We start from the raw sequence: 12,969 nt of genomic DNA on the forward strand, positions 1-12,969 counted from the left end.
TGTATATACATTTTGAAAATTCATTACTATTAAAAATTATTTTTTATTTCTAAAAAAAAAACATATAGGTTGAATAGAAACCTCTGATATACTTTAGATAAGTATGGAGCCAAAGGTTAGGGAGAGCATCTGTTGGTGGCTAGAAGTTCTGAGAAAACATACACTGAGAGGGTTTGTCCCACATGTTTTCTCTCCTCTGTTTGCAGAGAGAGAGAGTAGAAGAGTATATGGGAAGTTTGGGGTAGACATGGCTGTCTTTAGAGGAAGGTATGCTGAGCAAAGAATGCTTCACAGCCAGGGTATCCCTTTGGAGGTAATAACTAACACTTCAGGGAGTGTCTATCATTACAAAGACTGTGGCAAATATCTTATTGAGACTCAAGAAGGAACAAGAATTCAACTCTTATAAGCAGATGCAAAGTTCCATGTTAGTGACTATAATTAGACATTAAATCAGTAAAATGAATAAAGTTCCATGTCAGGCACATAGTCTTTTTTCTTTTTCAGATTTACTGTTGTAATACTATCCCTTAGACAACTTGCCTGGCACACAGTAAATGATGAGTAACTAATGAAGGAAGGAAACAAAGCAGTGACAGATTTTTGGAAGTTTTTGTGGTAAGTGCCATTGCTTATGATAAAATAGTATAGGGAAGGGGAATTGGCACCAAAGAAAGTACTGACTGAGAGAGACAGGAGCAAAGCACTAGGACCTGCTCAGAGGGAGTGGGTGAGTGACAGAGAGTGAGCTCCAGCTCTGACAAACCAGTGCCAGCAGCCCTTGTGACAACTTGGGAGTTTTCTTCAAAACTTTACAGTCTATGAAGAAGCCAGAAAACGGAATACACTACAACTAGCCCAAACAATAAACAAACAAACAAAAAACCAAAATCCCAAACCAAAGCAAACCAAAACAACAAAAACCTTGTGGAGAGATTTAGAACCCAATCAAAATTTACATTTGCAGATATATATGCACTATGACAAAATAGCAACGGAACTCTAAGTGCATGATTTCTGCCCTGATTACTAATTAATGAGGTGCAAAACTGCCTGCTGGAAGGAAACAGTACTCATGTTAGTCTTGTAGGACAGAGGAGCTCTGTGGTCTCAGAAGGTAGATATGATTCTTTTAATATACATTTCAGTAAAATAAAAGAACAAAACAGGGCAGGAGGCTTGTAGAAACTGAAACAAAAACTTGAAAAAAATGTGGACTATCAACCCTGAAGTACCTTAAAGAGGCAAATCTCAATTTTGTTATAGATTCATCAAATACATATTTTTTGCAGCAACTGTATGTTCATTTAATCAGCAGACTGAATTCTGAATGGATTCTGGTGCAAATGTATTAGTACAATTTAGAGATAAATGTAGTAAGACAGTCAAAGATAAACAATTTGAGAGCAAAAAATGATGATCTATTTCTTAATGGACTACTCATTTTCCACTTATGTTCTCCCCTCTCGTTAGGTACTAGGAGTGGATCAATACTAGCCAAATCCCACGAGACTATCAGATAGGGAAAGCTCTAAGCAAAGGAAGTGGAAAACCATTCCTTGTCACAGCCTTCACAGATAAATGAAAAAGAAGAGTGGAGCACAAATTTCACCAGAGGTGCTAACCATAATGCAAAGTTCCTTGAGCAGTAGCTGTCCACTTTCCAGAGGGAAACAACTAGAGCTGGTTCCTCCCTCCCCACCTGACTTGATCTAAAGTAGCAGATATTATTACATTAGACAGTTTGTTACCACCTACCGTTTGACTTTTCACTATCTGCAGGTTTCATCTGAATGGGATGATGCATCTAAAATATAAAAGTGAGAAAGTAAAGGCAGATTGAACAACTGTAAAATCAATTTAAGAAATATGATACGAGTGAAGTACTGTTATAATTATAAGGACACATAATTAATAACAAGGCTTCTAAATGGTGATATTACCTTAGTTTGTTACCTAATTTTATGTTCAGGAATCTAGCCCTCAAGCCATGGAACACTGGAATAGTACTTGAACTTTAGAGTCAGGCTGGAGTATGAAACCCGGCTTTGCCATTCAATATAACTTCTACCTTTATATTATAGGTAATTCTAGCTCTGCAATCACAGATAGGTAATCTGGGCTAGTGTAACTTCTCTAATATTGTTTCTTCATGTGTAGAGAAGGATTCTGAGAGTTAGATGACAGCACATGTGTAAAGTGCTTAATGCATGAGCAGGGCCCAGAATGTTTTGAAGAATTTAGTGTTATGGCTATACCACTTAAATGATAATCATTTTTGTTTGGGTACCAGCTACTCTGCTTGCTTTCTGGGTTTATCTCAAGTCCCAATAGGAAATATTTGAAGGTCTATCAGTGGCTTGAGTTAGGTACCAGTATATAATGCAGAACTACAGGGATAAAGGGAACAATAGGAACAAGGGAAGGAGAGAGACATGAGCCCATTAATTCAGCTAGTAATATGCAGGAATAGAGAAAACTTGAAACAAATGAGGCTAAGATCCTGAACCATGGCAGACTTGGATGCTCTATGGTTCATTATACAAAGATGATGACACTGCTGTGTATGATCCAGAGTTTACTCCAAGTGCAGAATGCTATCACTATTTCCAATTAAAATAAATTCCTCAAACTATTTCCTAAGGTCCTCTTATTTGATATTTCATCATACCCCCAAGGAACAGAAAAGCCACAGGGTGGATAGAATCACTGGCTGTGCAAAACCTTTTATTATAATGGGTCCACTCTTTGTGAACTTTTAATTTCCCCAGTGGACTTCCATTACTTGCAAGCCACAGCTCTGTGTTTTATCTAATTTAAATGAAAGAGGAATGGTACTTAGTTGTGGCACTTACATGATGGGACATTATTATCAGGTATTGCATGTGTGCCAAATGTCTGCCAAGTGTCTTTAGAATACCAAAGGAAGAAGACAGTGAGAAATAACTGCCAAGTGATAAGACCCTAAGTAATTTAGAGCTGTTGTATGCCCTGAAAGGCAGGATGGTTTTATCCATAGAGCATAGGCCTCAAGATGCATTATCTACTAGCATTCCCAACCCATACATTCATATATTCAATTTGTGGAGAAGAAACTACTTGAGGGTGACATGGAATATGACATTAACTATGTAAAGATATGTTGCATTTGTTTAACTAGGCAAAGAAAGATGTGTTGTATTTGTTTCACCTTGCCTGCATGGCTCAAGCTTGATAAAGGATCCAGTATGGGAGGTAGCAGTGGAAGCCACAGGAATTAATGAACTGAAAGGAACCAAGAGTAAGCACAGACCACTGAAGGTATATAATAGGAAGGCATCATCTTAGGGAGGACAGTTCAAGTTGCTGGCACAAGGGGAGGGAGCCATGACAGGGGCATTTTAAGAATGAGGAGGTTAAGCAGGGTGGTGGTGGTAGCACACACTTTTAATCATAGCACTTGGATGGTAGAGGTAGGCAGAACTGCAGATCTCTGTGAGTTCGAGGCCAACCTGGTCTACAGAGCAAGTTCTAGAACAGCCAGCGCTGTTACACAGAGAAACCCTGTCTTGAAAAACCAAAAAAACCAAAATCTCCCCCTCCAAAAAAAAAAAAAAGGAATAAGGAAGTTAGGACTGGAGAGATGATTCAGTGGCTAAAAGCACTGACTGTTCTTGTAGAGGAACTAGATTCAGTTCACAGCACCCTCATGGTGACTCAAAAGTGGCTGTAGCTCTAGTTCTGGGAGAACTCTTCTGACCTCTGGGTCACACGCACACATGCAGGTCAAACACTCATAGACATACAACTAAAGTAATCTAAAAACAAAAACAAAAAAAACAACAAAGGAAATGATCAGAGCAGATGCTGTTGAAGGCTATAATGCTAAAATATCTTTCTAGGTTAAGTAATTCTAGGTTTAGGGATTTTTGTTAAAAGCAGTATCTATGGAGTACAGGGCCAGCTCCAGATTATAGGAAGTAGAGGAGTGGGTAATGGGGAAGACAACAGTGCATATGGTAGATGAAGATTACGGTTTCCATTAGTTGTAAAGGTATGAATATGCAATTCTTGATAGATGGGAACAGTGGTAGATGACATTCTTTTCTTTCAAGATAATAAAAAACTATATGGGTCAATACATTACAAAGAGTCAGATGAGATTCACAGTTTAAAGACACAAAAGATAGAGGTAAGTGTATGTCTTATGGGACATAAAGATGAAATGAATGTGGCTCTTGTCCTCACGAAGCCTACTGTCCATCATGGTGGTTGACACACACTTTTCATAAAAGGGAGTGACAAGTACCAGAAAAGGAGCAGGTGCTGTGAGCATTAGGCATACGTGTTATGGCCATTCAGGCTTATCTGTGATGTGTATAGGAAACCAAGGAGGAATCTGAAAGCCACATGGGCAGCAGTATTCTACTAGAAAACTGCATGCAGTTGCTGTTATGAAGGGAACAAGTGGCTTCACTAAGGACACACAGCTGGGATCAGAAGTGGAATCTCCCTGCTTTTAGTTCAGTGATGAGTCTCTTAGACCACATTGCTTCTTCACAAATTGTCTAACAAGGGACTTGGACCTATGGGCCTTGAATTAAGAACTTCAGGCATCACTCACCAGGGTCAGGTAAACACTCACTTAAAGGCACCTGTAGCACACCGTTAGGTGAAAGCATTCACCTTTTTCTCTAAACTCCCCAAACATTTGATCTCTATAGGCTTCATGACTAGTATTACAGTAATACCTCATTCTTCATCTTCCTGTAACTGCTCAGTATCTGACCTAAGACCATCTACAAGTAATAAAGTAATAAAGCAGCTACTGCCACTATAGGCTTGAACTTTGTTTTGTCCTTTATTGAGTCCAGAGGGGGTAAAACCTCACAGAAATCTTGGTTGTTCCCTTAGTAGCCTTTAAGTTTTCCCTTCTCTATTTGGTAGCTATTTTCCTCACCCCTTCTCCATGATTAAAAAAAAGGTTGTATTATACAGGATCAATATTTTACTTTTTAACAAGGATATTTATGTAATAAGAAACTTTGCCTTAGGCAGGTGTTGGTCAGCAAAGTCCAGATTTCTCTGGGACCTCATCCTGGCTTCTCCTGGAGCTCTGAACCTGCTGTGGAAGGAAGTTGCTGCGACTGGAGAGTGGGATCTGGTGTGGAAAGGGTGTTCACTGTGTAATCTTGGACTGTGTGGAGTTGTTCCTGTCAACTTGCTTCAGGTATTGCCTGGCGTCAGCTGCCAGTTCTCACATGCGCAACCTCTGCATGTCTGGCACTAGAATTCCTGACCAGCACTTCATTCCCTTCTCTCACTCCCAGTTGGTTAAATCTTTGTAGCTACTCTTTCTTAATGCCAGATTATTTAAAGAAAGAAAATTACAAGACAAAACCTTCTAACACTTTGTAAACACACTGAATAATCTCTGGAAGTATTTTTGGCTTTATATAAAACAAGGTTTTGAATTGTAAAATATAAGTGCCATTAGAAAAGGCACAGGGCATATCTTTGTTAAAGTAGATTTTTCAATGTTTTACAGAATTAATTTTCAAAAAAGTTTTTATAATGAAGTTGCTTATTAAAAACTTTTGAATTGAAAAAAAAAGAAATCTTGGTTTTTAGACTATGTGAACTCTGAGTGGGTGGTCACCTACTGCAGGTGCATTCTGAAGATAATTTAGTAATCTATGCAAAACACTGTAACCTTTGAGAAAGGTTTCAATCAGTACTGTATTAAGAATGGCTAATTATCATGAACATTGTTCATTTGAGTTACAAATTTCTGATCACATACAAGATGTAAATGTCAAAAAGGACAAAAGCAGCATGGAGGAGTCATTCTCATCATGTTGCTTTACTTTCTCAAAACCTCTTGATTCAAAAAACTTTGAGAGGTTTCCTGAGTGGAATGGGGAGGTTACTACAAAAGAATGGGCATTCTGGTTTGTTTCAGATTATAATAAATGAATTTTTCTTCAACAAAGGGAGTTTAAAGGTTTGACCTAGAATTATCCTGGTTCTATTCATCCATCCATTTGTTTTTGCTTTTTATATATTGTTAGATGAAGGAAATGAAAAGGAGAGTTGTCATCATGATGGAATATGGGGAGGATACTGAGACATATTCATCAACAGTTTTCCAGAGTACAATATGTGCTGAGCTAAGATAATATGGGAACTCAGAAACGCCCAATACAGACCAAGGAAGGAGAAACTGTGGTGTTTTTGATAACTCAAGGTGTTCCTTCTTGAATAATTCCTTGCTGAGCCTATGGCACAAGGACTGTGAGTTTAAAGCCTGCCTGAGCTACAGAATGGGTACAAAGTCAGCCTGAGAAATTTAGCAACACCATGTCTTAAAAGTCAAAGTAGACTAGTGATATAGGTTACTGTAAGAGCACGTATATAACGTGCATAAGGCCCTTGGATTAATTCCTAGTACTACAAAAAGAGTGGCAGGAAGGACATGTATATGTGTGTGTGTATATATATATATATATATATATATATATATATACATATATATGTATATATATATGTTATTATAGAATGATGCCATGACTTTCTAACCAAAGCAGCAGGAGTTCTTAAAGAACATTCACAATGAACAAAGTAGCTGAAGTATAGTAAGACTAGGAAAGGAGGTCTATAATCATCAGAGACTTTCAAAGAAGTAAGTAATGCAAGACTATGCAACTGTGAAGTAAAACTGTCCTAGTCACCAGGATTGGCAGCTGAAAGTCACACCCTCAGCACTTTTTCAAGAACTGAAGATGAAACCAATGGTGTCAGCATGGCTGCTTCTTAACACTTTCCAACATGACTAGGGAACCTTATCTGCTGTCTAGGCTGGATGGGGCCTAAGGATAGATTTCTGCACTGTGCATGGCACCTGGAGGTTATACTTGATGACAACACAGCACAAAAGGCTCTAAGAACTTGGTAGTTTTCATTCCTGTGTCCAATGTCTCATCAGTTGTAAGGGAATTCCAGAGTCACATCTGAGCCTACTTCTAGGTGGCAAGTGAGCATATGATTGTCAAGATTTTTTTCCCTCAAGGAATTTCCTTACAGATGTGTACTAGTTAAATTAAGGCTATGTCTTCACAATCATATATAATAGACCATGCTTGAAATAATATTCAGTGATCTGTCTATACTGTCACAATCTGTCTGAATTTCTGATGAGTCTAGGAAGTTTTATGAATACCTCTGACATGTAGAGGGTAGTTTTCCTGGGCCATGATGAAACATGAGTAATGAGTCCACTACTTGTGTACTGGTAGCAAACTGAAAAAAAAAAGCTCATATCCCTACTATCTGTGGGTAGCATATTTTCAGAGAAAAATGAAAGGTGCCAGTTTTACACATACACACATCGTGCTCACAGGAGTGCAGCTGAATTAACATACTCTGGGTTAGTATTTTTATGAAGCAAGTTTTCTGAATTTGTGTTACTAATGAGTTTTTGACTGACAGGAATTTTTTTCTTCTTTATGTCATAACTACATGTTGTCCATAGTTACACATCAAGTTGCTGGCCAGTTTTTTGGTCTCTAGTTAACCTTGCTTGTTTTGAAACAAATGGAAGATAATGAAAAGGGAAACTTTAATAGCTTCATCTTTCCCTCCCTTCATTCTTCACTGGGGGTATGGTAGTCTAGGTATGGTCTTCATAAAAGGGCTGATTAATTTCTTTTACATTAACTACTGGAATTATGTGTACAGTCAAAGCAGAGCCATTTAGAGTAACATACCTCACTGCAGCACACCAAGCAACGCTTTTGTGGAGGACACATTTCTATATCATTATTTTTTCTATTCTAAAGCTATGATTGTGTACCATCTACAACATATAGCTTCTTCTGTGTAATGTTGGTATCTTGGATGTACCCTGAATAGTGCTACAGTACACAGAATTCCTGTATGAAGCCTCCCCACTTTGACCCTTCCTCATATTAGGTATCATCGAGTTCACCTTCATCTTTTCCCTTCACATATACTCTAGAACTGATCTGTTCATTACTGGTGCTCAGAATGACAAATTGTTGAATGGAACAGATATGCTTCACTCCTGAAAGTGTTTTAGGTTTATCACAGAGAAGTCACCTGAAACTGACGAAAATGAATATGAGGATAGAACTTTGGAATAGAGCCCTTATTGAAGGTCTGTGAGGTTAACATAGTACCACACCTAGCTCTGGCAGCATCTGTCACTGCCTTGAATCCAAGCATTATGCCACAGTGACAGGTATAAGGCTATGTCATATCACCAGTGATCACTGAGTACTCTTTATATAGCCCATTATAAAAGAGCCTAGACTGATCCTTTCTAACTTCTCTTCTCAGTCCAGTAATACCTACAAGGAAGAATATGATTTATAACACATTACTTGGGAAGGTAGAGGATGATGAGAGGATAGCCTGGCTGAGTTCTTATGCAATGAGAACTCACGTTGAACTTGTTTAATCCTAGTCATAACCAGTTGATGAATTAATCACCTTCCACATAAGATTCAAAATAAAACATGCATTTTAAACCTGAAATGTGTTGAAAGTCACTGTTCTATGTATTATTAAGGCTATCCCAACCCCTTAATAGAACAGCTGTGCTGGAATATATTGTAAGGTCACTGCAATAAAATATTTAAAAGTAGAGAAGGAGGGGAATGAAAGAGGCAAATTTGTGAAAGAGCTCCATGCCAGATGAGAGAATCAAAGGGTTCCAGCTTGTAAAAAAAACAAACAAACTAGAATTTCTTTTTTACTCCATGACAACATAAAATGATCTGTGCAGAATACTTGGTATCTTATATAATAACTTCTATAATAACTATGAAATATAAAATACAACTATATTTCCTATGAAAGTTTTTATGAAAATGGTAAGTTATAAAAGAGTTGTCACCAACTGTAGGAAGGTGATTCCCTGAAATGGAAGACTAAACATGTACCATCAAAAATTCTCTTTCTTACAGTAAGACACCCCACAGTTATATAGCTTTGCCACTATAAGTTAAATACTTCCATCATTCCAGTTATTGCTACATTATGCTCTGCATTAGGAGATAGGGAAGAACTAAGAGTGGCTTTAGGACTGTGAACTTAGCACTGAGCAAGAACCTCTGCATGCACCTTTGTTTCAAATGCAAATCAGCTAAGATGTGGCTACTAGAATGACAGCTAAGGAGGAACACAGATGGCGAAAATAATTTCTCAGATCAGTCAAACCAACTTTAATCAATAATTATCAATTGTTATGAATACAGAGCAAATCATCCCTTCAATCCCAATTACACAGGAATTTATTAAAGACTTTCAGTAAGTTAGTTAATTGTTTCTCACAATAGTTTTGTGAAGTTGGTATTTAAAACAATCAAGAGGGCAGGGCAAAAGAACTTGGCCTAGTCATCATAGCAAAAAAAGAAGGGGCATGATTCTAACTCATGTCTGTCTGTAGCAAGACCATAATAAGTACATAGCCTCTATTCCATACATTTTTTATTTTAAATATCTACATAAAATATAGAAAATACAAACAAAAGCATGTATGTCTTTCTGAGATAGCATTAATTCACTTAATACAATTATTTCTAGTTGTTGCAATCCTTTAAAATCAATTAATGTATTGACAACTTACTGTAATGCAAGCCATCATTCACATTCAAAGGCTGTGTTAACTCTCTAAATTATTCATTGTCATAGTTATTTCAACACTTCTTTATAAATTCTGGACAAAGCTGTTATCCTCTGAAGACACACATTCATGAGTAAAGCAGAGTATACATGATTCATCTACATCGGGCCACAGGATCATTCATAATAGCTCTTTTGGAGTATTATGATTGAGTTATCATCATAGGTACATGGAGAATTTTCAATCACTGTTTGCTGGCATATTTTTATATACATGCTCTAAGCCTAGAAAAAACAGGATTTGAATGGGATAGAAACAAGAAATACATCATATAATTTTTTCCCCATAGAAAAACTCAGTAAAAAATTATGATTTCTTCCCCATAATCATTGAGCTATATGAAGTGCCCAATAAAGCTATTATCATCTTTTTTTTATACAGAACTTGCCCTGGGGATTTAGTAAAAGTCTATTTGAAAGCTAGAAGAATGCACTGTTAAATGCCTTTTCCAGTTCTTGGGAAGGAATGCTCAACTCCCAGTTTTTTTTGATACATAATAATAATATAGGGATAGGGAACATAGATAACTCAGAATTCTGAATCTGCTTTTGGCTTAGTGGACTCCTACTCAGCCTTTTTAAACCACAATAACATGAACTATTTGTATTTCTGCTAGAATAATGCAGTGTTCTAAAGGGGATAAAATAAGCAACATAACTATTTAGTCCTGGCAAAATATAAAATAAAATATGGCAAGGAAATTAGATTACTCTGGGTATAATTCTATGAGGGAATTTGGAGTCTGTTATGGTGATTAAGCCATCATTTCTGACAGATTACTGTAATCGGCTGTCAAATAACATTCCCAACCCAATCTGTAACTTGGCATCGTAGTTATTTAGTCCATGTTACCTTCTGTGTATAAAACACACACCAAGCAAGAGAGGTACAGACTAGCATTTATTACACTCATTACCTATGATTAGGTTCTGTTTTCATACTAAATAAAAACACAAGCTTCTATTTTGGTTTATTATTTCCTAAAATTAGAAGAAAAAAGGGATAATTTTTAAAATAGGAAGCACAGGTCATAAATAAAAAAATTACTAAAATAAAAAATACAAACCATTCAGAAACAGTGCTATTTAAAATGGTAATCCTTTTAGTTTCCTTTGACATATTAATGATAAAGGTAAACCCATGTCACTTTTAAAAATACTGTTTATTTTACTCTTATATGTATGAGTATTTGCCTACATTTATGCATGAACACCACATCCATGCCTACTGCCCTTGGAAATCAAAAGATTCTCTGGAACTGGGATTATAGATAATTGTGAATTGTTATGTGGGTACCAAACGTGGGTCTTCTGCAAGGGACAACCAAGTGCTCTTAACCACTAAGGCATAACTGGCAATTTTTTCAATAAAAGACACTGTGCTTAGCTGTTAGTGTGTGCAAATTTCTTGGGTAACACTTCATTCCTTACACATTTGTCACTGCATCTTTGTGATATGAATATCTGGTCTAGATAATTGTACTACCAATTAAAAGCAAAACTTGCTAAGATTGTGCCTAGGCCTTAAGATATACATGTATTAAAGACAAAAACAAAACAAGCCCCTCCCCCCAAAAAACCAAAATAAACTTAAAGGTGTGAAGCAATTTAAAAATGAAGATAAATGGCAGGATTCAAGATAAGAAAAACCTTACAGAATTACAATGCTGCTGAAGTTAACCACACAACAGCTACAATTGGAGCAAAAGACCATAAAATGTTTGTGTGAACACAGCTGGATGATCAAAATTACTACTGACTAATGAGCCAAGATGAAGAGAAAGGTAATAATGTGCCCTTACTTATCACTAAATGGGAAATGCACCAGTATCTTTTGTAACTATTTCTTTTTGTTGTGGAACTGTCTTCCAAAGTCAACAATTGCTCTAATGATCATTCATCCATATGTTAAACAGATGCTAAATTAGACATGATGTTTAGTGGAGCAAGACGACATACACACTGAAACAGTAATGCCTTACTCACTGATGAAGAATTGCTCAATGATTTGGTAGGTGGTGTTCACTTCTAGTATGAAATTTCATATGCCATAAAATTAGCATAATCTCATACTTTATGAGAAAATAGGTCTAGTTTTTAAAATAAATTATCCCTTTTGATATTAATCTCAGCCCATAATTATCAAATGTGACTTCTGGCCCTGTCTCCAGCATTGTTTGTTTTCAGGTTTGCTAATTCCTCATTCCCAGAGTTGGGTTGAACAGAGTCCTGCGTTTAGGCAAGACCTACTTTTTCTCTCACTGGTAAATGCTGGAGAGTCTTATCACCTGGGTTATCTAAACATTTTTTTCCCAGCATTTACCTTCCTTAATAATGATTTCTAGAGGTGACAGACTTTATCAACTCCCCATGGGATCCCTTATCCGTTGTTGGGAGGAGTGGATGGAGAGGGTGGGCTGGGGGGAGGTGATGGGGGTGGGAGTAAGGGTGGGGGATATTTTGGTTGGAACGTATAATGAAATAAAAAAATACAAATGGAATGAACAGATTACCCATAGTCCCCATCATTTATAAATAAAGATCATTAGTATTTTGCAAATATAAATATAATGATTTCTTGAATTGCTTCCCAGAGAAATCTTTACTCAGACCCTAAAAGCCACACCAGTGCTTCATCCTCACAGGAAATGGTTTGAGAGAGAGAAATCTGTCCCACTGGGCTTAAGTTTTAGTGACTATGTAGAAGAAACCTGAGGTGCTGGATTGAGAGTACTGTTCTTAGAGTGTCCTCTTTGGTACAGGAACAACCCTCCCAACAGAACACTGTGCCTTGGCCTTCAACATACTTAATTTTCTTATCTTTGGAGTTCCCAGATTAGAGATATTTCTACCAATTTCCCACCCTCTCATGCTTTTTATTTTCACAGTCACTAATTTGACTAACTCCTCATTTTTGCTCACCTGAATGCCTTCACCTTCTTCTCACCAGTTCTGCTCACTGCCTTCCGAACTGTTTTCTATTGCCTTTTGAATGCTCTTGAAACCCAGGTCTAGAAGTTTTCCCTTGTTCAAAAACTCACAAGTATCTTCTAAATTCAGTTCCAAATCTTTGGCCTGCATTTCAGGGTGCTGTATGCTTCAACCTAGTACTCTCCTCAGTCTTGTTTCTCATGCAAAACTATTTGTCTTTTATTCAAATTGGTTAACTCTGTCTTCTTGGAACATCTGCCATATGCTAAGCCACAAGAAGCATCAGAGCCCTTTCTTATGCATAGAACCACTGTTCCGTTTGCAACATAACTGCTGTAATTTGTTAGACAAAGC

The 12,969-nt window shown here is 37.1% G+C and overlaps 1 protein-coding gene across 13 annotated transcripts in view; it reads right to left on the reverse strand.

The window, feature by feature from the left end:
* Celf2 (CUGBP Elav-like family member 2) overlaps positions 1 to 12,969 on the reverse strand; it is an 826,625-nt gene that overhangs the window by 82,312 nt on the left and 731,344 nt on the right. For all 13 annotated transcript variants that reach the window (XM_040756181.1, XM_040756182.1, XM_040756178.1 and 10 more), the window contains one exon: positions 1,759 to 1,807. In XM_040756181.1, coding sequence (XP_040612115.1) covers positions 1,759 to 1,807 — 49 coding nt within the window. The remainder of the gene's footprint in view (positions 1 to 1,758; positions 1,808 to 12,969) is intronic.

Source organism: Mesocricetus auratus, unplaced genomic scaffold, assembly GCF_017639785.1.
Source record: "Mesocricetus auratus isolate SY011 unplaced genomic scaffold, BCM_Maur_2.0 Super-Scaffold_100013, whole genome shotgun sequence".
In the NCBI taxonomy this organism is placed as follows: Eukaryota; Metazoa; Chordata; class Mammalia; order Rodentia; family Cricetidae; genus Mesocricetus; species Mesocricetus auratus.